The sequence below is a fragment of the Protomyctophum bolini genome (genome assembly GCF_963924005.1).
Source record: "Protomyctophum bolini genome assembly, chromosome: 16".
In the NCBI taxonomy this organism is placed as follows: Eukaryota; Metazoa; Chordata; class Actinopteri; order Myctophiformes; family Myctophidae; genus Protomyctophum; species Protomyctophum bolini.
The window spans coordinates 37,809,265-37,836,873 of NC_137877.1; the positions used below are offsets into that span (position 1 = coordinate 37,809,265).

The 27,609-nt window shown below is 44.9% G+C and overlaps 1 protein-coding gene across 1 annotated transcript in view; it reads left to right on the plus strand.

The window, feature by feature from the left end:
* pdia5 (protein disulfide isomerase family A, member 5) overlaps positions 1-27,609 on the plus strand; it is an 82,069-nt gene that overhangs the window by 34,024 nt on the left and 20,436 nt on the right. The window contains exons 7-14 of the mRNA XM_080786487.1: positions 1,737-1,797; positions 2,403-2,470; positions 9,016-9,107; positions 11,843-11,914; positions 14,540-14,676; positions 20,527-20,597; positions 23,791-23,954; positions 26,293-26,423. Coding sequence (XP_080642613.1) covers positions 1,737-1,797; positions 2,403-2,470; positions 9,016-9,107; positions 11,843-11,914; positions 14,540-14,676; positions 20,527-20,597; positions 23,791-23,954; positions 26,293-26,423 — 796 coding nt within the window. The remainder of the gene's footprint in view (positions 1-1,736; positions 1,798-2,402; positions 2,471-9,015; positions 9,108-11,842; positions 11,915-14,539; positions 14,677-20,526; positions 20,598-23,790; positions 23,955-26,292; positions 26,424-27,609) is intronic.

Here is a 27,609-nt window from a genome sequence, read left to right on the forward strand (position 1 = left end):
CAGGTCATGTGCCATTCATATCAATAACACCCACCAGCTGAGCACACACACACACGCTCGCACACACACACACACACACACACGCACACACGCTCGCACACACACACACACACGTGCACGCAAACGCCCAGAAATGAGACGCAATGTTTTTTGAAAAGCTGTCTTAATTTAACCGACAATGCGGGTTTTTCTCCCTGCTCCTCTCTCTCTGCCTGAGCCTTGGGGCTGTTTTTCAAGGTGTCGACAGAAGATTGTGCTGACTGTAAAGTTTTCAGCAAGTAGTTGAGCTCATGCAGGTTAATGATGAGGAGGAGGAGAAACGTATCCAGTAATGGAGGAAACGAGTCTGCCTTCTCCTCCTCCTCCCTCCTCTCTCCTCCTCGAAGGAAGACGATGGGACTGATACAGTATCCCTGCTGCTGTCCAAAGCACATTTGTATTTATTTTATTTATTTTTTGCTGATGTGGTGAGGTGACGGTATACACCGTATACTCTGTATATTTTATTGCTGATAATAATGCAAATGGTACCTGCGGTATGACTGCTTTCTTATTTTTTCAAGCTTTGCTGGGCAAAAGAACGTCTATATCTGAACTTAAATTCTGCAGAAGAAATCTCGGGGAAGGTGTGGGAGGCTGTGTGATCGTTATCTCGATTGCTTCCATTGCCCGACATAATAATAATGTCGATTAGCATTTTTTTTTGCCACAGGCTGTTCCCTCGGGCCATGGGATCTGTAGTCACACAAACCCTTAGCCTCGAATGGACGGAAATGAGGGTATATGGACTAGATAACGTAAACCTTTTATACATATGAATTGGCAAAATTCATTCAAAAACAAAAAGTGGTGCAATCCCCCCCCCCACTCTCTCTCTCTCTCTCTCTCTCTCTCTCTCTCTCTCTCATTAGAGACACAGCACTACCCCTCTCTCTGTTTCTGGCGCCCCCTACTGGTATAAATAAGTAACATACTCGTGCTCATTGACGTACACAAACGGGTACACTCATTCACGTACACAAACAGGTACACGGACATTGCTGGTTGTAGGAGTGGTCGCACCACTCAAAAAACGATGAACCAGTAGTGGAGAGGGGGGAGGAACACTAAAGATTGACTCCCATTTAGGTATGTTTCTTACGGTCAGTGGCGTGCACAGACATTTAGAGGGGCAGGTGCTCAAGTGGGGGGAAAAAGGGGCACCTTGTGCAGCACGTGGAACTGGCCCGGTTGCCTTAATAGTGTGAGGTTTATAGATTTTGTGGCCTATAAATAATATATTAGAAGCTTTTTTTCATCAAGAATTAATCAATGTCACCATGGTCCACATGCTGTTGTCCACATCCTGTACACTCCCTGCCAAAAGGGCAGGGGGTGCCCCCTAGTGCCTTATCTGTGCACGCCACTGCTTACGGTAATTATATATTGGCTTTGTGTCGGTCTGTGAGAGTCACTTACATCTTTCTTGACCTCAAGTCTCCCTCAGTCTCCTTTACAGTCGCATAGCGTACTTAATATACAAAAGTGAATGCGACATGTCCCCCATTATGCTGTTCTGGAACTGGTGAAACGGTGGCGCAATTCATAATTCCACAGTCCTCATTCAATCCAAAGAGATTCATCATTCCTTTCTCCTTCTTTTTTTCCGTGCGGCTGCTGCGTTCAATATTGTCTCGTATTGATGGAGTTGTTTGTCTGTGTCTCCTCCTGTCCGTCATTCTTTTTTTTCCCCCCAGGACTTCAGAAAGCTGCTGAAGAGAGAGGAGAGACCGGTCCTCATGATGTTCTATGCTCCCTGTGAGTTCCACCATTATCGTTGTTTTTGGTCAATCGTTCACAGGTTGTTATTGGCAACACGGGGCACTAGTCTTGACTGCCGAAGCACATTGTGAAAGGCAAAGAGGAGTGTTGTCCAAAAAGCACACAACGTCCAGACACAAGAACCAAAAACAAAACGATTTGAGGAGAGTGAACGTTGAGATTGGATTTGTCAATATGACACACTGGCACTTAAAGTCTATCAATTTTTCAGTGCGGTGCAGACACTCCAAGGAACAGCAAGCCGCAGCCAAAATACAGATAATTCTGGTTGGTCCTTGACATGAACATTTTGAGAACCACTGACATAGAAAAACCTGCATTTTTCCGGAAAACTGTCATGATTTAGAAGACATTTGTAGAATATTTTCCTCGGGACAAAATGGGTTTAATGGCCATTGGTTTTCAATACATCATCGCTCTCATCATAGTTGCCACACGGCAAACACATAATGGGAATAGTTCTCCCACGATGGGCCACCATTTTGGTCATCTTCTTATTGACGTGCTGTGAACGAAGGTGTCCATCGACATCCCCTGTAATAACCGTTGTTCTGCTTTGTGTTTCTTTGGGGGGGATATAGGGTGTGGTGTGTGCAAAAGAATGCAGCCCATTTATCAGCAAGCGGCCACAGAGACCAAAGGAAAATACGTAAGTCGACAAGTCGTGCGTAAGTCTCAGGTTTTCAGAAGCTTCATACCCTTTTCCACTTATTTTCGTTGGCTCGGGGGGAACAGAGTTGAACTGGGAACGCCTTCAACATCTTTGAATTGTTTTCATTCCATTTTCGAATGCCTGGACACAAGTACCTCAAAAGTAATCTCATACTGAATAACTTAGCAGTAATATTATAAAGCACCCTTATTTTTAAAATGACGGTCGAGTTACTTTAACATGACTAATATGACATTTTTTAAAGTAACTTCACCTACACTTTTCATATAGGTTATAGCTCACGCCACACAAGTATGAGGCTATAATTGCTCGATATCCAGATGTGTTTTTAATATGTTTTCATTTACTTTAAAACAGCTTGGCCTCATTCTGTTTGGTTTTTGGAAACGTTGGGATGATCTCTACGCATTCATCATTATTCACCAGCACCCTCTTCACACTGCTGGAATGAAATGGTGCTTCATGGGTATTCTGGCCTTTTATTAAAAGCCTGCACGCTCGCTCGCTCGCTCAGCACTCTTTTTTTACAACTGTTAAAACACAATGGCCGCCAGGATCTATTAATCTATGTATCGCGCATTGCCACGGTTTTGCACTTGCAACCCTTATTTTGAAGAGCCAAATATCCGTAACCGGGTGTTATACGATGACATAATGCTGTGTGTGTGTGTGTGTGTGTGTGTGTGTGTGTGTGTGTGTGTGTGTGTGTGTGTGTGTGTGTGTGTGTGTGTGTGTGTGTGTGTGTGTGTGTGTGTGTGTGTGTGTGTGTGTGTGTGTGTGTGTGTGTGTGTGTGTGTGTGGTGTCTTGACCGGTTGTTGTTGTTCTCTCAGTCGGTGCAGAAAAAACTCCCGACCGCGAGTATCACAGCGCCTCCTGCTGTCGGCCGTTGGAAAAACATTGTTTTCACCAGAAACGACATTCATTGTGCCGATTTGGAGATGCAGGCCATCGAAAGCAGCACATATAGAGTGCAAGTGGACGCGCGCGCCATCTTCAAAATGGCCACGGCCACTGTCCCCACTTACACTGTAAGTGTGAGTGGCAGCTAACGATTCGATTGGATCAAAACATGGGTTAAAGAATATCGAGGCAGGCTGCCAGACAAAAGAAATCCTACGCTTACTATACGGTTCCGGCGGGCTCCGTGTTGGTGTTAAAGCTATCGCAGTGTGGTTATCAGATGGGGCTTTCGTATCCGATGCCCCCGAGCCGCATGATTACTTAACCCATTCTGACCTGAGATCAGATTCATACGAGGTTTCCACTGGGACACACACTGTTCTGATGAACCCATTCTGACCTGAGATCAGATTCTAAAAATGTCAGTCGTTCTTCGATTTTTCAAAAATAGCAGACCTACAAGCTCGTAGCGCGCCACTCGGTGGCGCGCTATGAGCTTGTAGATCTGCTATTTTTCAATAGCTAAAGCACAACATGATGCTAACACCAAAATGGGTTCCCGTTCAGAATGGGTTAATACTGAAAACTTTTAGTGTAATCTCTTCGTGGATTAATTGCCTCTTCAGATCGCACGCAGAGTCAACGCGGTGTCGTGTTCCCTCTCCCTGCTTCCTCCGCTCCCCTGTTCTCATCGGTCACCTAAACACCTTTTAGGGTGAAACCGAAGCCGCCGGAGAAGCACTATGGCACGCGGGAGCGGGAGGATTAGGTGTGTCTGGGCTGCTCGCTAGACGATGAAATTATCTCTGAGAGCACTTTGAGCAGAGAGAGAGAGAGAGATGCAGGATGCCTGGATCAAGATCGATGGCACGCGGTGTGTGTGTGTGTGAACCGGGCCTGATAGACACAAAGTCCTTGTGTTCAGAATTAACCCATTTAGACCCGACGACGATTCTATTTCTAGACAGTTTTCTGAAAGAAAAACCTCTATGTTTCTATGTCAGTGGGTTCTCAAACTATTCCATGTCAAGAAGGACCCCTAGAATTATATCTATTTGGCCTCCGACCCCCATCTGGAAATACATTTTTACAATTTTAGACACATTTTCCAACAAAATGTCATTAAAAAGTTAGTTGAACCACAACCATCTGGCGTCCCTATTCCCTAGTCCCCTAAAGCATGGCAGGGTCGGTTCTAGGACGGGGCAGAGCCAGCCCACCCAAACGTGCGTCCTGCCCCACACCCAATCAAAGAATATATTTATTTTTAGACAATATTAAAAAAAAAATCACACCCATTGTGAAGTGAGTGGTGCAACTCCATGTGGGGGGGGGGGTCCCCCGGAAGCTCCAGACCCACACGACCACGGCCAGGGTGTCGGCCCGGTTCCGGCGAACCGCCCCACGTCCGAAACGGTTGAGAAATGACTGAGTACAGAGTACCCTCTACTGTACTGTCACTGTACTGTACTGGCACACCTGAAAGCATCATATAAACAGTTAATGTGTGTGTGTGTGTGTGTGTGTGTGTGTGTGTGTGTGTGTGTGTGTGTGTGTGTTAGGTTGTACACAGGTGGTGGAAAAACAACCATGCTGTTTTCGTGCTCAGACCCACCCAGACAGGCACCCACCCATAGCCACACACACACAGCTCCGTAAGGGAGTGGTTGCACCACTCAAATAAAACACAAAATATATGTACCATTTAGATAAATCTAGACACACCTCAACACTGTTTGCCATCAGTGATGGAAATTGCGTTACTGTTGGTCAAAGAAGAAGGAGAAGATGGATGGATGGATGGATAAACTGATATGATTATGGCATAGTTTAGTTGGAGGTTTACGAGGATTTGACTCCCCAATTTTCTTTGTCAGAGAGAGAGAGAGAGATGGGTGAGGAGACAATGAAGTAGATTGGCACATCGCGTTTGCCTCTCACGGAGCAGGAAATGAATGGAAAGATAATTAGACGTGCGTTCGTTTGAGTTATTTATTTGTTCCATTGTTGTGAAACAGGCCGACTATGTGCTTTTAACATAATGGGACACGATTATCTCTGATGTGCACAGCACTGTGCGTGCACCTAGTTGCTCAATTCATGCAAAAATATATACAGACACTCTGCATACCTTCACGGCGGTGGGAGTTTGTTTGTCGCGACCGTAGGTCCCAGTTTACTATGAGAACTTTGCACGAGGCGTCCGTGACATGCCTCGTGACACGCTCCATATATGGCCAATAATACCACCATTCATTCCATATGTTGGATCTGACCTCATCCAAACCCTTAGATCTCCATTCTCCATATAATGCTGACCTGTTCTGACATTCCATTATGTTGATCTGACCTCATCAAACGCTCCATATATGGGCCAGTACAGAATTAATTCCATATTATGTTGATCTGACATCAAACCCCTAGATTCTGACGTCACAATTATGTTTCCGACATCACAATGATGACTCGACCAGCTCAACAGAATGAATGATCTCCAACTCGGACCTTCACAACTTCAAACTAAGATGAAAAATGTCCGTCGACTACCTTTTTTCACTGACGGAAACTAAATGGAAACTACATGAACAGAAACTAAATGGAAACTACATGAAAACTAAACTATCATGACTAAATATATTGACAATTTTGTCAACAAATAAAAACTAGACTAAAATGTTAGGAAGGGACTAGTGGACAGAAGTTCCAGTATACGTTTACACTTATACACTTGGTCACATGCAAAAAAAATAGATCTACAAGCACACAACGCGTTGCAGCATGACGCGTTGTGTGCATATATATATCTATTTTCAGCAGCAAATTTTTGTCATTATGACAGCATTAGTCGACTAAAACTAGACACTAACAGACATTCCAGGGGACTAAAATGTGACTAAAACCAAATGAAAACTATTCAAGAGACTACGACTAAAACTGAAATCGAAATGTGCTGCCAAAAACAACACTGCTCTTCAGGAAGCCGTGTTGTTGCCAATGAAGGGCAAGGTCTTCTCGCCATCAGGGCAGGGTCTTACTGGTGTGTGTGTGTGTGTGTGTGTGTGTGTGTGTGTGTGTGTGTGTGTGTGTGTGTGTGTGTGTGTGTGTGTGTGTGTGTGTGTGTGTGTGTGTGTGTGTGTGTGTGTGTGTGTGTGTGTGTGTGTGTGTGTGTGTGTGTGCCTTTGTGCATGTGTATGTGTGTGTGCCTTTGTGCATGCCTGGTGTGGAAGCCAAGGGACAGGAGGAGAAACAATGAGCAGCGGGACAACCAGGTCTTTTCTTTACATATATTTCTACCACCATCGTAGTTTTACGAATGCATTAACCCATTTTGGCCCCGACGTAAAACAGTTTTCTGAAAAACCTCATGTTTCTGTATCAGTGGTGCTCAATATTTCATGTCAAGGACCCCAATGTAATATGCCTCCGCCCCGCCATCTGAAAAATATGTTGTTCCGCAGCGACCTCCCCAGAAACAAAGATTTTAGTTAAAATGTTCACTCTGTAATAATATATAGGCACATTTTCACAATAAAAAATAAATAAATAGCAGACCTATACGAGCTTGTAGGTCTGCTATTTTTCAAAAGCTAAAAGTATAACATAATGCTTTAAAATACCAAAAGGGGTTCCCGCCCAGAATGGGCTATAAGGCCGTGTCTGAAGTGGTGCTAAATCTGATACGATATCAGATTTAGAGGCCGAGTGAGCAAAGCGCCTGGCCCGGGGCTGCAAATCTGTTTGCATTTTGTCCATTTCTTGCTTGTGCTTTAGAAATTGTTTCCCCCCTATCTGTTCTGGATAGCAAAACTATAAGTAGTGCAATTCATGGTCTACAATTGTATTGTATACCCTCCCACACGACCATCTGTGGGCATTAGCAGCGACACCCGAGTGTGGAATCGGCTTAACGACGGAAAAGAGATCAGAAGATGGAATAAAGGAAATGTAACAACTTTCCAACACGCTTGGGCAAACGCTTAGCTGTTTTTTTAGCCCTTGTCTCTTGTTGTTGTCTCCACCAGGCCGAAGGCATGGGGAGAGAGTATGTCCGTCTGGGTGTGTGTGTGTGTGTGTGTGTGTGTGTGTGTGTGTGTCCGTCCATTAACGGCTAATCTCCAGCACCGCTAACCTGGTCGATGCCAAACTTTGCACAAATGGACTCCCTGGCCCTTTTTGAAACTAAGCCCTCGCCCTACACACTTCCACTTGGTTTGAGCATAGATATATAAATAATAGACGTCACCGGGATTCCCCTCGCCTCCAGTGCTGTCTCTATTGTTCATATATCTATGCTCAAAGCAAGTGGAAGTGTGTATAGGGCGAGTGGCGAGGTCTTGGTTTCAAAATAGGGGGCCTGGATGCCAACGATGAACCTCTGCCCCACATTTTCCAGAACGGCCTGTTGTAAAAAAATTATATTACTATATTTTGTCCAAAAATCTCTAGTCATGTGCTCAAAAGACTGATCTGTTCCGATATTTCATATTCAATTGGCTAACATTGGCTTTCAAAGTTTGCAGGATTGGCCCTGTTTTGAACAACAAGCCTCAAATCATGAACGCAGCGTGCAATTTACATGACATTTTTCACGCACTTTCCTACCAGGCTGAGGAATATATCCCACCATTTTCACATTGGCCTGTTATAGCGCCACCAACGGATGGATTTTTTTGGAACGAAATGCCTCAAATCATCCAATTGCCATCAAAGGCGTAAGAACAAATGTCACCCTTTTCACATTGGCCTGTTATAGCGCCACCAGGAGGCCACAACCTGACCTGGCCTGGTGTGCCCCGAGGGGCACTTTATCTAGTTTATGATTGATACAGTAGGAACAGTACAACGGTAGGCTTAAAGAGATGACATAACATAATGCACCATCAATAAGCACTGCAAAAAACGGTTGCGATCTCGCCAAACAAATAGTTATTTCACGGGTGGGTTCCTTATTGATGGCATATAAGTTTCTATTTTAGTTATAGTCTTTGGAATGAAACTTAATTTAGTTTTTAGTCACATTTTAGTCACCTGGAATGTCTTGGGTTTTAGTCTAGTTTTAGTCGACTAAATATCATACGATTTTAGTCGACTGAATCCACAGTTGATTTAGTCGACTAAAATGTATTTTCTCAGGCCTTGATGCTGTCGCAATGACTGATTTTTACAAAAATCGAAAATAGCCGATCTAGCTTGTAGATCTGCTATTTTCAGCACGAAACCAAGTGTAAAATGACTTATAGGCTACTGGATCTCTTGTCCACTAGTCCCTTCCTTAACATTCTAGTCCAGTTTGTATTTGTTGACGAAATTGTCAATATATTTAGTCTTAGTTTTAGTCGTCATCATGGCTTAGTTTTCATTTGGTTTCCATCTAGTTTCCGTCAGTGGAAAAAAAGGTAGTCGACGAACGAACATTGTTCGTCTTGGTTTCAGTCGACGAAAACAACACTGCAGAGTTATAGTCCATCCTTATATCTCTAATAATTACGCACGTTATACTGACGACCTTCCTCTCTCTCTCTCTCTCTCTCTCCTCTTATCCCTCTCATATTCCCCTCCTCCGTCTCACTATTGCTCTCTGTCCGTCCTGTTTAACCCCCCCCTCCCCCCACCCCGCTAGGTGCTGGCGGGCATGAACGTGCACCCCGCTGAATTCGACGGCCTCAAGTCGGAGTTCGATGTCAAGGGCTACCCCACCTTCTGCTACTTCGAGTGAGTTCCTCCCCTCCCCCGCTCTCTCTCTCATTCCGTCTCACCTTATAACCCGTTTAGACCGGACGTCGACATTTAAAAGTTTTCTGAAAGAATGTCAGTGGTTCTCCAACATATTCATGTCAAGGACCCCCCAAATATATTATGACGTTGCCCCCCCCCCCCCATCTGAAAGTGTGTTGTTCCAGGTACTCTCCCAGTAGCAAAGATTTGAGTTACAAACTCGCTCTGAAAGAATATATTATTCAATGATATCAGGCACATTTTCATGATTTTTCAAAAAATAGCAGACCTACAAGCTCGTAGTGCCGCGCTATGAGCTTGTAGGTCTGCTATTTTTTTCAATAGCTAAAGCATAACATAATGCTTTAAAAACACCAAAAGGGGTTCCTGCCCAAAATTGGTTAAAGATGGGCTTTTTGGTGCATTTTTATTTGGAAGTTTCCAGTCTCAAACGCGGCTGTGTTTCTGAACCAATCTAAAGCGTCTCTTCCCTTCAGGGCTATATGTGACGTTAGTATTCGCGACGTGAGCCCGTTTGTTTATAAAGTGAGAGACTGAGACAGACGGCAATAGCTCAGCATTGTGTGTGCTACTACGTGGCTTATTTGTTATTTCTAACCTATAATGTTTTCCGATTGTATATTAGTGCGCTGATTAAGTTTCACATGAGTAATGCGCTTGTCTGGATGTCATCGGGAATGAGATAAAAAAATGGAGTAGTTCTGTAATCAAAAGCAGCTGTGTTTGGAGGAACTGCAGCAATGGGAATAAAATGAATGAAATCGAGATTTTATTTTCGGGCCTCGACACGTCGTCACGCAGCGCGCAGTTTTATGTTCAAAGAAAGTCACACGAATTGGCTTTCTAATGGACCTTTTGATATAAAAATACACAAAAATGGAAATGAGGTAATAGTTAGGTATGCCCATATGATAACCACGGATATGCTCTAGAAGTGTGAAAAGCATACGTTTCATTTCACCATGCCTTTAAGTGTCCAGTTCTAACTTGCTGTTTGTAACACCGGTGGCCACTTCAGACACCAGGTTCTTCTAACTGCATACACAGCAGGAGGAGAGCAGACATGTTTGTTTAATACGGACACCCCCCAGTGGTTAAGCTGGCACAATAAACTCAAATTAAAAATGTGTCAATAATAGCCGCGGCCCCCACTTTTTGAAAGGCCTATGTTGTTGTAGACTTCCCCAGCGCTCCATTCCACTAAGGCTTCCTGGACCGGGGCCGGCTCTTATCATCTCCCATCTCCACATTAAACGCTCTCCCCTATCCAGACTGGCCTTTTAATTAGACTGGGGCTGATTAAGTGCCCCTGTGGTTGGTGTGTGTGTGTGTGTGTGTGTAATAAGTACAGGCATGTGTGTGTCTGAGCCAGGGCCAGTCCGTTAGCCCGCGAGCACATTAGTGTCAGTGCCGGCCCTAAGCTAACGACCATCCGGGCCCCATTGGCTTCAGTAATGAGCCCCCTCAGCTGATAAACATGGAATAATCACCGCAGGGAGAATCGCCCATCAACACCACTGGAGTTATCTGCCTGCTGCACCTGCTACCGAGAGCCAGCCGGAGCTCAAGGTCTTTTTTTTTTTCTTTTCTTTTTTACCTTTTTTTGCTTTGTCTTCAGATGACGTACTGCTTGTTTGCAGAGCCAGTTCAACGGCGTCGTCTGTCTTATTGTGTACGACGACGACGGCTACACGAGTTTATAAAAACTATAATTCAACTTCCTCCTGATGTCCTTGCGGTTGTCCTTTAAAAACCGCACAATTGCAGGCCGAAACAATGCAGTGAAGAACTATCTATTTGACATTCACACAAGTCGGTGTTCTTCCACTGTGCGTGTGTACTGCCATCTACTTGGTGAATGATTGAGTAAGCTTGCGTGCGTGGCGATGAAGTGGTAGGTTAACGGAACAGTCTTCCTTCTAAGCTCCAAAGCCGAGGAGTACTGCTGCTACCGTACCAACTAGTACCGCTCAGTGTCCATCTCAAGCACCACGGGACCTATTGACCTCCATGACGGTGTTTTATTTCTGTCCAGTATCATTACACACACACAAACACACACACACACACGAAAAAACAAAAGCAGTGGAAGATAATGAAAGTTATTGCCTTTTGATGAAAATCTCCTGCCAGGCTCTTCTCCCAAGGCGATCTGAATCTTCTCGCACTCACACACTGTCGAAGCGCTGTTTTTTTTCCCTTTTTTTTTCTCCACTCATTTCTAATTCATGGCGCACAGTGCAATATATCTTGTCATATCGTCGTGCACTTTCTCCTATAAAATAAAATAAAAAAATGGGGTAAGAAATCTGTCATAGTTGAACTTTTCAGTCTGAGCCTTTTTTAGTTTTACTTTCCTTTCAGTTTTGGAGACAGTTTTGTTACGCTCCAAAGGTTTGACCCCCCCCTCGCTTTCCGGGTTGTGTAGCGTTTACAGTATCCATACAGTATTCTATGGATTTAGAAAAGGATATGAGAGAGGCTGGGCGACTGTAACTCAACTCTGTTCATGTCGCTGTGTTTGGATATCCTAGTTTTCCATTTCTCGCAACCCTCGGCAAAACACATGACCTGCATTAAGCGTGGTTTCCTCAGTGTCTCTGACTTCCAACAGTTCCACTGATGGAGCGTTCCTCCTCCTGCCAGACATCATATATAGAGATCCCTTTCTTGTGCTCTTTTGTCCCTTTTTTTTATTATTATTTTTTTAGAAAGGGGAAGTTTCTTCACCACTATGAAAACTATGGGGCCACAGCCAGGGACATCGCCGACTGGATGAGGAAGTGAGTATATTCACACACGCACAAACGCACACACACACACGCTGTTGCGCATAAACACACTCATATTGCTCAAAACCCATTACAATGGGTTCCAAAGCTGAGTTTTGACCCCTGGCTGTAGTGTCTGTGTTGCCTGCTTCACAGAGCAGAGCTATGTAGCATCAGTACCACTGACTGTGTTTACTTCTTGCCTCTTTCTGTCCACTCCAGATAATGTCGTGTCATCTGTCGTCCTCTCTCAGTCCTCTGCTTTCATTTGCTCCCTTTTTCCTGCATCCGCCTGTCATTAACACTTACAGCGCTAGCATTTATTGACAAATCATGATATAATTCACGCCAGCATTTCTCCCAGTTTAGCTCTTATTTTGAAAAATGTCCAGACTTCCGGTACTGATCATAAAATAGGAAGTTGAATGGGGTCCTGGATGACTCCGCTGTAGCAAACGGAGCTATAAGCCGGTGCAGTGGAGGGGCTGTCGGCTCCCTGCTGTGATATAAACCTTGTTTTGACCCAAAATGCCATCTGGGACCAGGGAATAGGAGATATACAGGCGATTGAAAGAAACAGATAGAATAGAAGGAGTGTTTATTGGTGACGACGATCTCAGATGAGCGACCCCAGTGTTATGACAACAACGGCTAGCAACCCGATGCTAGCGTAAGTATAGCATTATGACTTTGAATGACGGAATGCACTATAAAAGCGCAATTGCCGTTGATCAGTGGCGTTGAGCGTATAGGATTAAATGATAGGGTTTAATTGACGTACATCTACTGCAGTGATGCCAAGTGGGTTAACTATACAACCACTGTTCTTCACCCATCCGTCACAGGTACACGCATACAGTACGTTCCGACATACCGACAGTCCGACAGTCATTCATTACCCCCCTAACCCTAACACGATGCAGTAACACATGTCGGACCAACACGTGCCTGGGAGCAACGGGTGAATTTGCGGATGTCGGACTTTTGTGGTGTGTCGGATAAGCGTCACAACAACCTCTACCATAAATGGTAAACGGTGCATTTATATAGCACCTTTTATCCAAGGCGCTTTACATAGATTGTGCATTATTATACATTCACCCATTCACACACACACACATTCATACACCGATTGCGGCGGAAACCATGCATTGGCACCAACCAGCAACATCAGGAGCAATTAGGGGTTTCAGTGTCTCTTGCTCAAGGACACTTCGACAGTAACTCTGGGGGGAGCCCACGGGGATCGAACTGGCAACCTTGCGGTTTACCATCCAGCCACTCTATACCCCTGAGCCACCACCGCCGCCCAGCCGTCTATGGGCTCCACTGAGCAGAGCTTTTCACAGGAAAGCAGTCGAGCAGCAAGCAGGCAAGGGCCAAAAGTGAGGAGGACGACGTTTGAGGAAACTGTCCCCCCGATAGGACCGAGGGTCTCCCCCACAGACACACATATAACAGGAGCTGTGCAGTCCAGCAGCTATACAGATGCATGTCACGACACCCCTCCTCCCCTCCCTCCAGCCCCCCCACACTTACACCGTAATCAGCCCTCTGACAGCCCACACACACACACACACACACACACACAGGAGGCCAGTTCAGGCCAAACCTCACAGGCTAGAGAAGAAGAAGAGGGGGTAAATCATTGATACGCGCCGCAAACCCTATAGTCTCTCCCGATAGCAGTAAGTAACTTAAAGTAAGTAATGCATGCAGAGAGTCAGCATAGATAAGAACCGTACAGCGGGTGTGTTTGGAAGGTTTAACTCGGTCGGTGGACGACATTACGCTCCCATAATGTGAAGTCGTTACGGGGGAAGAGCCAACCGTGTTAAGGCCAGTTGTCCGCTAGTCAAGGAAGGAAGGGAGGGAATGGTTGCCACGAAACAAAAGGAAATAATTGATATATCTTTTAGTACCCTGGATACCGCTGGACGTTTTCTATGTGTTTGGGACGTAGATGGATGATGAACAGCCTGGGACAGATGGCATTTTGGGTTAAGCAGATTGTCTTAAAAACAAAAACAAGAGGACAGTCCTATCAGCCCACCCCAGTTGTACAGTTTGTGACATTTTATGAAGATGTATACCCTCGTTTAAGCGGATTTAGGCGGATTTGTGTGTGTGCGTGTGTTTGTTTGCGTGTGTGCGTGAGAGAGAGAGAGAGAGATGCCGGGAAAAGCCTGCATGTGTGCTTAGTTTTGTATGTATTTCCACACGCGCACACACTGTGTGTGTGTGTGTGTGTGTGTGTGTGTGTGTGTGTGTGTGTGTGTGTGTGTGTGTGTGTGTGTGTGTGAGTGTGAGTGCGCGTACTCTTGTTTACCAGTGTATAGACGTCTTCTTGGCTGTACAGGAGGGTCCTCTGTCATACAGGCGTGGCCAGTCCAGATGTGTGTGTGTGTGTGTGTGTGTGTGTGTGTGCGTGTGTATGAGGTAGGGTGGAGTGTGTGTGGACTACATCTGTATCTAATTTTTTGGTCCATACAGATTACGCACCAGCTGAAACATGTCTGCCTTTTAAATGGCCCCTACTTCTTTCTTTCACACGTGTATATATATATACCCCTCACTCTCAACCCTCTCTCTCTCTCTGTCTCACTCTCACCTCTCTCTCTGTCCTCTCTCGCCCAGTCCTCAGCCGCCCCAGGAGAAGACCCCCGAGGTGCCGTGGTCGGAGTCGGACTCGCCGGTCTTCCACTTGACCGATGACACCTTTGACAGCTTCCTGGAGGAGCACCCCGCGGCGCTGGTCATGTTCTACGCCCCCTGTGAGTATAGCAGACTCCATGTACATGATGGCACTGGAGCGCCGCACGCACGCTTTAACCCATTCTGACCGGAGGACCATTCTACAACGGCCTTCTAAATCCTGACGGTTTTCTTGAAAAACCCCTATGTTTCTATGTCAGTGGTTCTCAAACTATTTCATGTCAAGGACCCCCAGAATTATGTGTATTTGACCGCCGACCCCCATCTGGAAATATGTTGTTCCAGGGACCTCCACAGAGGCAAATATTTCAGCTAAACGCTCTGAAAGAATATATTCAAACATTTTTTGCGCCACATTTTCATGGGTTTTTCAAGTAGCAGACCTACGTACAAGCTTGTAGATCTGCTATTTTTCAACAGCTAATGTTAAAAAGCTATAAGGTGACACGGCTGCGTCCTCCGGTCTAAATGCGTTATCAAGAGTCCACCTGACAGCTGGCGGCCAACAGGGTCCATGTCCAAAGAGTGGAGAGAAGAAAGCGAGCCGTGTCACTTGTCATCCTGTCACGTCTGCCGTTCTGAACCACTTAAAACGGAACCAGAGTTGGCACTGTACTTTCCCCCCCCCTCTACACCAGCTCTCTTCGTCGAAAATAGCAGATCTACAAGCTCACACACACCGCTCGTAGATTAGTATTATATCCTCGGAAACCCAGACGTTTTTATTTCCAGGGAGAGAAAAAAAGTCTGGGGCCGAGTCCACTTCAATTCAGCATAAGCTAGTAGTGCAGACGTCTCTCACTCTGCTGATTTCTGATCGTCTGCACCTTTGTTAAATTGACGCACGCACACACACGCACTCCTCTCTCTCGCTCTAATGAATTAGTCTCATGGAGAAAGGATAGATTTACAAGTGCAAAGAAAAAAGTCTGACCCTTAAAAGTAAATATACAAGCCCACAACACGTCTGTGCTGCCCACAACACGTTTGTAGGTTGGTAACTTTTGGCGTATATATATATATATATATATATATAAATAAAGTGTCCTAGTATAGACCTCTGGGGGGACTCCGGTCAACAAAGTATACACTGTAGGGTAGTACATGGAAACTTTTTAAATATAAATTTAACTTGTTTACTTAAGGTCTAGCTAGATAAGGAATGTAGCCCAACAACAAACCCTAAACTGACCCCCGTCAAAGCCCTTTGCAGGAACATTCCTAATTCACTTAGTTTGTATCACACACCAGAGCTCACATCAACAACAACAGAACATGACATAAGCCTATTCGTCATTGCTGGAGCTCACGCAACACAATACTATTGTTCCAAACATTGCAAACATTCCAAAATGGAATTCATTGGAATAGACTTTTTTTTTTTTTAACTCAAGTCCAGCCTTTTAGTTGCTAGGGAGCTGTCTGGAGCAAAATGCCCTGTATGCCATGGTATAATGAATGCAGGCCATAGCTACTAGTACTACATCACCATGCAAATGGTTTCTCTCCCATTTATAAAGGCATTCTGAATGCAGCAGCCATACAATGCAATCTGAATCTGTTTTTCTTTTCTTTCCTTTACTTTTTTTTCCTTTTCTCGGTTCTCTCTGCGTCCCGACTTCTGTAATTCCTTTTTCGCTGCCCCTACCTTTCTTGTCTGCCATTCTGACTTCCTCTTTTGTTTGTCTCCCTGTGTGTGCTCTCTCTCTCTCTCTCTCTCTCTCTCTCTCTCTCTCTCTCTCTCTCTCTCTCTCTCACCAACCTTCCTTGCCTTTTCTTTACATCTTTCTCACCCAGGTGCCTCTCTATTCTCAGACATCCTTTTGTAGTAGTGTGTGTGTGTGTGTGTGTGGTGCATGCCTTTTTGATGGCACAGGAAGCAAGCAAGACTGGTTCCCCCTCCTGCTTTGTGTACCTCTGTCTGTCTGTCTGTCTGTCTGCATGCATGGTGCTCTCTGGTCTTAACAACGCTAGCTATATGGCCAGTCAACCATTACACAGTCACGGCTGAAGGCAGTCGGCTGGGGCACGCTTTTCCAGGTCACAACCACACAGTCAGGAACGCACGCACACACACACGCACACGCAAGCACACGCAGAGTGTACAAACAATCGTTTCTATACATTTCTCCTGTCATAGCGCCGTTCGTTCATCGTCTGCATTCACACACAGACACACATGACGCAGACATGGTCATTGTCATTGCCAGGTCTGTCTCGCATGTACTGTACATACATTGCAGTGTCACACGTGCACATTTTCACAGTCCACGCAATCGTATAAAATGAAAAAAGGACTACACCTTGCAGTTGTCTCTTTCACTCTCTCTTTCTTTCTGACACACGCACGCACACACTCGCGCGCGCGCGCACACACACAGTCTCGCAATGCCTCGGTGCAGTTTTCTTAATGGCCCAGCTGTCAGAGTGAGATTAATGGTCTCACAGTCACCACCACCACTAGCATCAGCTTGGAATCCCGTCCACCTCTCAGCGCCACCCAACTGCTGCACACCACCACCACCAGGGGAGGGGAGGGGTCGGCGGGGTGGGGGGGGAGGGTGTGGTGGGTGGTATTTGCGTTCAACTCTTAATGGTAGAGGCACACACACTCCCCCAATTCAGCGCTCCACTTCCCAGAACTACTGGGCCCATTATGTCCCTCTCGTCTAAAGTAAAAGGTACTTTAAACGATCGGCATGTTAAGATGCGTTTTTTGTGCGTGCGTGCGTGCGTGCGTGCGCCTGGCAGATGGGGGGGCCCTGAGGGACCGTGCTCTTAACTGTCTTTGAAACCAAAGCACAGATAAAGCTGTGCGTGCGTGTGTGTGTGTGTGTGAGAGCCAGTGCATAAATAGGTAATTATGTCAAGACTTTTGCTGACTACGGTAAAAGAAGCGTGCCTTTGCCTTCCTCCCTGCTTAGCCACCGCTGCCCCACAGAAACCCCCCCCCCCACACCCTGCACTAACTTAACGTCATGACTGTTGCCTCCTCCTACTATTTCACTTTAGAAAATGAACAGCACATGTTTCTCCTTTGCTTTTGTCCCTCTCGTTGTTCAGCACTTTGCGCACAGGCTGCTGCTGCTCCTGCGGTGCGCGCGTGTGACCGACTGTGTCCCCTGCAATACACGACTGTGACCAACCCCCTGACTCTTGAGTCAGAAATATTCATTTCTTACCGTAACCTCCCTCATATGCCCCCACCCCCCCTGACGCACACACACACACACACACACACACACACACACGCACACACACAGTAGAGATGTTACCCTCATACACTTGGCTTTGAAGGGGTCAAACGCGGGTCTACTCTCTGTTAACCCATTCTGACCGGGCACCCATTTTGGTGTTGGCATCATGTTATGCTTTAGCTATTGAAAAATAGCAGATCTACAAGCTCATAGCGCGCCACCGAGTGGCGCGCTACGAGCTTGTAGGTCTGCTATTTTTGAAAAATCGAAGAACGACTGTGACATTTTTAGAATCTGATCTCAGGTCAGAATGGGTTAATCAGACCAGTGTGTGTCCAGTGGAAACCTCGTATGAATCTGATCTCAGGTCAGAATGGGTTAAGGCCCAGTACAATCGGCACGAGCACCACCGCCGCATATAGTGACTCAATTGAAAACGGAGGCAATTCCCCTTCCAAGCGCCATCACATCACATTTGATTTATAGCCTCTTTCTATCGCACCAACGCCGCAATGTGGGCCCTATTGAGGCGAGGGGGGAAACTCGGGGACTGTTATGACAATGGCAGCGTGCCAGTTTTTTCCCATGTCCCGTTTTCATTCAACAATGTGTAAACGGCGGGGCCCGTAGTTTGTGCACGCGTGTGTGTGTTTATGTATGTACACTGTGTGTGTGTGTGTGTGTGTGTGTGTGTGTGTGTGTGGTGCCCCGGTAAAAGGGCATATTCATTAACCCATTTTCGGCGGGAGCCCCTTTTGGTGTTCTAAGCATTATGTTATACTTTAGCTTTTGAAAAAAAGCAGACCTACAAGCTCGAGCTTTTAGGTCTGCTTTTTTTGAAAAATCGTGAAACTGTATATATAAATATATATTCTTTCAGAGCGTTTTTAACTCAAATCTTTGCTTAATTTGAGATTGTGGTCCGTTACACATAATTCTGGGGGTCCTTGACATGAAATAGTTTGAGAACCACTGATATATAAAAAACATAAACATGTTCTTCTTTAGAAAACTGTTTTAGGAGCCATTTTGTAGAATCTAGTGTCGGGTCTAAATGGCTTAAGACAACGTCATAGATGAATCATCCCACCAACAGATATTGTATCGAGTGCTAAGAGAGTCACTTTGGATCTAAGAAAAAAATAGTCTAGCAGTCACTCGTTGCCTCGTACTCATGCAATATTTATCCAACGCTTCGAGCACGGTGTTTATTTATGATGCCGGGAGCTTGCGTTACAGCCGCCGTAGTGCACACGCACACACACACACACGCACGCACACACGCACGCACGCACACAAAATACATGGCGTCTGTGTTCTCTCGGATAAAGCAGGAACTATGCAAAACATCTATAATGCTAATAACCCTGTCCTAGCCCTCGACGGAGAGGTGCGTGGCGGCGGATGCTGGGACCTGGCACTGCTACCTCTGTAATTGAATTCCGTCTGCTGAATTTCTATTAGCCTCGGGACGGGGCTGAGCTCTCTCTCTCTCTCTCTCTCTCTCTCTCTCTCTCTCTCTCTCTGCGAGGACCTCTGTGTCATTCTCCCTCTCTCGCTCTCCCTTTACCTCCCCCTCTCCGTCCGTCAGTCCGTCCCTTTCTTCCTCTTTTCTTTTTTTCCCCCTCTCACACTCCCACTCATTTGGAACCCTGTACTGCCCAGCCACACGCACGCGCACACACACACACACACACACACGAACATCTGCCCAGTGTCGATGAGTGAAGTGTGTATAGTGGGCGATCAGACATGACTAAAAAAAAAACCCTGGGTTGGTGTTCTACACACACACACCCAAGATTTTTCCCTCCCACCCCTTTTTGATTTACAATGTCTTGGTTATGATGGCTGTTAAACCCCACCACCACGCCATTACGAGGTGAGAACCTGACCGTAATGAGTCTACCACGGAGAGCCTGGTCAATGGCCCCGTTAACACATTTAAAATGTCCTCTATAAATCATGACGATTTTTCTGAAAAAACCTGTTTCTATATCGGTGGTTCTCAAACTATTTAATGTCAACGACTCCAAAACATTACCTGTAATTGACACCCCCGCCCCCCCATCTGAACATATGTTGTTCCAGGGACCCCCACCCCCCCCACCCCCCCCCCAGAAGCAAATATTTGAGTTTAAAAATGTTCGTTCTGAAATAATGTATCAAAGATTTGCGCCACATTTTCACATAAAAAAAAAAAAAAGCAGATCTACAAGCTCTAGCACGGCGCTATGAGCTTGTACTGTACATCTGCTAAAGTATAACATAATGCTGAAAACACCGAAAGGGGTTCCTCTCCTAAATGGGTTTAAGGTGCAGAAGTTGTCACATCCCCCCCCTGTCCCCCCTGTCCCCACCACCACCCCGGTCTTAAACAAATAATAAGAATGAAAAACATGTCGAGCTATGGTAACAGGTGGTAGGGAAACCTAGTGAATTACGGCAGTTTATTTTTGAAAGCCCTGATTAGTTCGAGACGACGCAGAGCGAACACGTAATGTTCCAGAGAGGGATCAAATTGTTCAATTTAAAGGCACTCCGTGTTGGTTTTGTGTATAGGTCATTTCCTTTTTTTTTTTGCCAGTTTTTACGTGAATGGAAAGGGAGGGGAAAAAAGCCCTGAAGCTGTGCATTCATTAAGTTTGTGTCATGTTGGTATTAGTGACTCCATAACGCTATGTTTATTTAACTTCATATGTAATCCTGCAGGGTGTGGACACTGTAAGAAGATGAAGCCGGAGTACGACGAAGCCGCCGAGACGCTCAACAAGGACTCAAACGTAAGTCCTCTTACCCGACTTACTGTACTGTGCGGTGGTGCGTGCACAACGTCGGTGTTGATTTCGTCGACTAATACTATGACGACAACATATTTGTCGACTACATTTTTTTTCACTGACAAACTAAATGAAAACTAAGCTATGATGACTAAGCATATAAGACTAAGACTAAATATATCGACAATTTCGTCAACAAATGCAAACTAGACTAACATGTTAGGAAGGGACTATAGTGGACAAGAGATCCACTTTAAGTTGCTGTACACTTGGTGGCATGCTGAAAATATGCTCACAATGCGTCGCAGCGCGATGCCATTATCACAGCAAAATGCATTTCAGTCGACTAAATCAACTGTAAGATTTAGCAGACAAAAAAAACTACTGACACTGAAACTAGACTGACACTGAAACATTCCAGGTGACTAAAATGTGACGAAAACTAAATGGAATCTATTCAAAAGACAATGACTAAAGCTGAATTCTAAAACGGGTAGTCCCAATACTTCATTCTGATTGGCTGGTTACCGTCACGTGACCGGTGTAAATTCACTCACTTTGTATCAAACCACTTCTACCACTGCGGGGTAGAAGCCCCTCGGCTGCGCCTCGGGACTGCCTACGCCCCCAGCCAGTGTAAAATACCCGGTAACCTGAGACCTCTCGTGGCTTATTGCTTAAATCTAAATGTGCTGCCAAAAGCATTCATATGCATGCATTGCATTGATCATTAGTATTACTGTAATCCACAGTGGTCTGTGCAAGTTCCAACAACGCATCGTAAAAAAGTTTCTTTTTAAGTTGCTCGATTCTGTGTTTAGATATTTGATATTCAGTTTAGCTTGCCCTCCCCATATAAACCCATTATAACGTCAACCTCCATTTTAACCATGATAGATTCATCGAAAGGACCCAATCTCTTTTTTCTGGTGACTTGATACTGCCCTCCTAATACGTGAGGGGCCGTGTTTTCATTTATTTTTAATAAGGGCAGTATCAGTCACCAGAAAAAAAGATGGGTGTTTTCGATGAATCTATCACGGTTAAAATGCAGTTTGAAGTTATGGGAAAATTAATATCAAATGTGACCAAACTTGACACACAGTAAGTCATTGGACTTCTGTGGTGTCATATGAAAGCAGAAAATCATAACTTCAAATTTACATATTGGTTGTTCAGTTTGACCCACTTCTGTGGTCTCTAACATTTCACCAGCTACATGTTTAAGCATTTAGTACATGTTTACATGTCGATTTCAGCTCTGCCATTTATTTCAGACATGCTCTAGTATGTGAAGAGTCTGGTAACAGCACAGTTACTTCATTTTGGATACAAAATAAAAACAGTAAAAACTCTGTATCAAAATATCTAAATACTTAAATCTGCCATAAGCAATAATATGCCAAAATGTTAATGACCTTTTTTTTCTTCTTTATTCAGACAACGAGCAATGGGTAGAACGCTCCCAAAAGAAATAGTCTCTATGACACATCTAGGGGCCGCAATCTGCATTCAAAGATGTTCCTAGAAGCTTTGTCATTGGTCGAATTGCCTGTCTACTGCCTGATTGGTTAGTCATTGCGACAGGTTTTTTTTTGTTTTTTTGTTTTTTTTACCAATGACACAGCTTCTAGAAACATATTTGAATGCAGATTGAGGCCCCTAGATGTGTCACAGAGACTACATTTTTGGGGGTGAGTGTTCTACCCATTGCTGGCTGTCTGTATACCAAAAAGAAAAAAGAAAAGGTCATTAAAAGTTTGACATATTGCTTATAGCGGCTTTAATCGAGCAGCTTAAAAACTGTCTTTGGTGTTCACACATAAGTCTGAGTAGACGTCGATCAAATGACCAAAAGCTATTTTTGAAAGTGAAATATCTTTTTATAGCTCTTGGCTGCTGCAGCCGTCAGTCAGGCAGTGTCGTTTTCGTTGAAAATGTTCGTCAACTGCCTTTTTCCCCCACTGACGGAAACTAAATGAAAACTAAGCTATGATGACTAAAACTAAGACTATATATATTGACAATTTCGTCAACAAATAAAAACTAGACTAAATTGTTAGGAAGGGACTATAGTGGACGAGAGATCCAGCATAAGTCATTTTAGTCATTAGTTGCATGCTGAAAATAGACGGTACAATCTACAGTACAAGCCCACAACGTGTTGCGCTGTGACGCGTTGTGAGCTTGTAGATCTGCTATTTTCAGCAAGTGAAAGAAACGGTCATTACGACGGCATCAAGGCCCGCCAAAACAGATTTTGTTTGGAATAAATCGACTGTAAATTTAGTCGACCAAATTCTCATATGTAGTCGACTGAAACTAGACTATAACACTAAAACATTCCAGGTGACTAAAACTAAATGAAAACTATTCAAGAGACTAAAACTAAGACCTAAATGTGCTGCCAAAAACAACACAGCAGTCGGAGCATCATTCAGCTTTATTATGTTCAGCTGTGTGTGTGTGTGTCCCTGATTTGTGGGGGTGTGGTCGTCATCGTCAGCCCCACGGCCCCCCCCCCCCCCCAGCCAGGGGCCCTATAAAACTCGGCCTCGTGATCGTAGTAGAGGCAATTATCTCATCCCCGCGAGTGTCCCCACGTGGCCTGAGGTTCTGGACCTGCTCCTCGTGGCCGCCTGCCCAGCGTCTTGAGGTCAATAGTGAAGAGAGGCTGGTCATTATCCAACTATACGGATGCACTGTCTCTTTCACCTCCAGACCTCCTCGGGAGCCCTCCTCAAGTCCTTTATCCCATTTTTAGACCTATAACGTTCGATTCTACAAAATGTCTTCTGAGTCATGACGGTTTTTCAGAAGAAACGCTGTTTCTATGTCGGTGGTGCAAGGACCCCCAAAAATGTAATGTATTTGGCCGCCGACCCCCCCCAAAATATACAAAATATGTTGTTCCAGGGACAACATACCCAGAAGCAAAGATTTGGAGACATTTGTAGAATCAAGCCACAGGTCTTAATGGGTTGATTGGCATAATGTAAGGGGTCATTTTGAAGCGGTTTCATTGGCGGTCTAATTTGCGCAATGGCTAATGGGGGGGGGGGTCTCATTCGCTACGTTTTGCAAGGGGCTCATGGGGAAATTACATGCAATTCTTTACTTCCACACGGCCTGAATTTAATGACGGTTTTAATGAGGTTATATAACTGGTTATTGTACTGGATGAATATCTCCACAGAGTCCAGGTGCGTTGGCAGCCGTGGACACGACCATACACAAGGCGGTCGGCGACCGCTTCAAGATCTCCGGCTTCCCCACCGTCAAATACTTCGAGAAGGGCGAGGAGAAGTTCACGCTGCCCCATCTCCGCAACAAGGACAAGATCATCGAGTTCCTGCATAAGTGAGTCACGATGTATATCCCAGGACACGCGCACACACACACACACACAGCCGGGTAGCCATCTTCACCCCTTGGCCAATAACATACCCGGTCGCACTGGATCAGTGTGTTTAAGCATTATGTTATACTTTAGCCATTGAATAATAGCGGATCTACAAGCTCATGGCGATATAGATTCAGAGATAATAGACATAGTTTTGTTGGCCCACAAACAAGGAAGTGTTGAATGATGTGTGGATGCGCATAACATGTCCAGGAGCACTGAGCAAGGCGTTGCCTATAGCAACGGGAGCTGTCAAAAAATGGATTGCAGCGAGATCCCGTTTTATATCATTGAAAAGGACCTAAAGACGCCTATACACGTCCTTTGCAACGAGCTTGTAGATCTGCTATTTTATTTTTAAATCGTGAAAATGTGGTGCAAATCTTTGAATATATATATTCTTTCAGAGCGAACGTTTTGAACTCAAATCTTTGCTTCTGGGGGTGGTCCCTGGGGATCGGCGGCCAATTACTGGGGTCCTTGACATGAAATAGTTTGAGAACCACTGACGTACAGTAGAAACATAGGGTTTTTTTTTTCTGAAAAATGATTTAGAAGACATTTTGTAGAATCTGGCCTGCAGTCCTAACTGGGTTTAACAAACGGAACTGATATAAACTCTCACTGGCACTTTCCTTTTTGTCCTGAGGCTTAAAAGACATACTTGTATTTCTCAACCAGTGTATTATATCCTCCTCCTCCTCTCTTCCACTCCACTACTCTTGTCGTGTCACACTGCTGCTGTGGTGTGCAGAATCAATCGGCAACCGATGGCGATCTTTAACGACCTTGTCCGTGCGAGGCATTGACCCGTGGAGAGGTCACTGGTGGAAGTGTAATAGACCTGTGATTGCACCAGTACGGCAGCTGTGGCTATTAGAGGACCGGGGCTCGGATAAAGGCAAGAGGAGGTTAGCGTACGTAGGCCCGTTGTTAATCCATTTTGGCCTGGATTTAAAAAGAAAAAAAGTCTTCTAAAATCGTGACCGTTTTCTGAAAAACCCTATTTTTCTATGTCTCATTTACTTGCATACAAGATTATCTGTACTTGGCTGCCGACCTCCCATCTGAAAATATGTTGTTCCAGGGACCCCTCGGAAGCAAAGATTTGAGTTATAAACGTTCGCTCTGAAAGAATATATATTCAAAGTTTTGCACTACATTTTCACGATTTTTCCAAAAATGAGCTTGTAGGTCTTGAAGATCTGCTATTTTTCAACACCAAAAGTGGTTCCCGCCCCCAAAATGGGTTAATACATTTGACATCGTCAAGTCAGTGAGGAGCAGTTATTAAACCAAGCAGTCTGTCTCAGTATATTAGATATTTTATATCTTTTCCCTTTTTCTTGTCCATGGGATGCAGATTTGTGGTGTGGCGGTGGTACGTGGAATTTATTGACATGCATTGTGAAAAGCGGTTTGTTTGATTTGTATCCCAAGTCTCAATCGATCCATAAGAGAACGCGGGTAAACCCAACTCAACGCACCACCAGCTTCGAGGTCCTGCCCTCGAGTAGGAGAACATGGGGGGCCTCTAAATTCAATAATGCAAAGGGCAGTGCCAGTTTCATCCCCCTCTGCCATTAGGCTCCTTTAATAAACAATAAACACGCACGCACACGCACAAAGACGGGTGCCTGGATGAGCTGTGCTAACATCTTCCATGGACATGTGTACATGCACTCCCGTGAAAACAAACATTATGGGGCGTTCCACTAGTGTGGAGAGGATATTGCTTTCTTTTAAATAATAATAATAATACACTTTATTAGCACCTAAAAACATTAACAAGAACAACGTTAAAACAGGCAGGCAGTTAAAACAATAGCAAAGAGCATAAAACAGTGGCAGATCAGTACAAAAATAAGAACAGAGATTTAAAACTCAAAAAGACCGTTTTAGAATTAGCTTACCTTTTATGGAATTTAAGTACTTTGACTGGGTGTTTTATTTTTATTTTGGTGTATATTTGTGTATTATCTTGACTGAATATCGTGAATGTATATGCATTCTATATCTCATGTACAATGTTTCATTATAATTTATATTGGTAGAGGCCTCGTATAAGCCCCTTGGGCTTTTTTGCCTCAGCCTAACCCTTCTTATATTTATATGTTCACTGTATTGTTTTTATACTGTGCTGAATAAATAAATACAAAAATACAAATACAAATATGCATTGACCCGAACAAAACGATAGTCCCCTTGTGGGATTAGCCATCTAATCTAATTGAAAGCCATGCAGTATGTCGTAACATATTGTCTGTATATTTTGCCTCTCTTCGTCCGATTTAGCCCACAAGCTCCGCCTCCACCAGAGCAGTCCTGGGAGGACAAGCCGTCCAGCGTCAGCCATCTTGGATTAGAGGACTTCCGAGAAGCACTGAAGAAGAAGAAGCACGCTCTGGTCATGTTCTACGCTCCATGTAAGAACTACACAACACAGCCACGCCGTTTTGTCTTTGTCGAGCGTTATTCATTTAGTCTGATTTATCGGTGGTGAGGTGGCCGACCACCGCGACTACAACATGACGTCACTGAGCTGCGGTGAACAGCAAACCACCGCTCTCTCCCCAGCCCTTCTCTCTGTTTTACTCACCATCGCTCCACGTTATTACAGCTCCGGTGGTCACCTCACCACCGAAAATCCAGACTATATGAATAGGCCTTCAATTCCCCATGTGTACTGTCCAACCTTCCCAACTGTTGGTCTGGGGAGGGTAACTATAGACTACCAAATGCCTCCTCTGACACACAGAGCTGTCAGCGGTTCTGTGCGGTGTGTACAGACATACGGAAACAGCGGTCGGACATGTGCTGCTCCAGTGCTTGTGGTTATAGTTAGGTTAGGGTTTTTTAGGTAGGTTGTCGTCTAATGACGGAATGTCGGACCAATAGTATGTCGGAACTAAAGCCTGTTACCCCCAGTGTGCGTGGCGTTTCAAAATGTCCCCTGGCGCTAGTACAGCGTTTGTGTTCGGCTTCCCCGGCCCAGCTGAAGGCCGCACTACCTGGGATTCATCTCTGCGGTGGTACGAGGGCAAGTGTTGTATACCTTAAACACTAAATAATATCATTTGAGAACATTTGTGTTTGCCTCCCACGATTCAGTCTAAATGTCCCTCACCGCTGGCTGTAGAAAAGGGATATTTTACTTTGAAGACGGTAAGACACCAAAATCGCCTATAGCATCATATAACTTTAAAAGTAATCAGAAGCGTTAATATTGTAACTGTGAGGTAGCGATGATTTTTTAGCAATGAGCCCCTAACATCGACGTTCTGTTCAATTCCAAGGAAAATGGGGCTGTGACAGTGTAGTCACTACCCAGGGCCATGGGAAGGACACGACACAGGCGGGTGTTCTCAAGTAGGCTGTTTTATTCCTCTTAAGCCAGGGCATAACAATTTAAAAAGCCTCACAAATTCACAACGTCAGTTTACACAGGAGAGCAGATGGCTCTCCACTGTCCGGACAGAGGCTCTCTCTCCTGAATGTTTGTGGAGAGATGACTGATTTAACCTGTTGTGCCTTGATCAAGTCCATGCACAACAGGTGCGCAGCCACACCCAGCTCTGAGTCCAGTTCTAGTTTGACTCAGGCCAGGTGTGA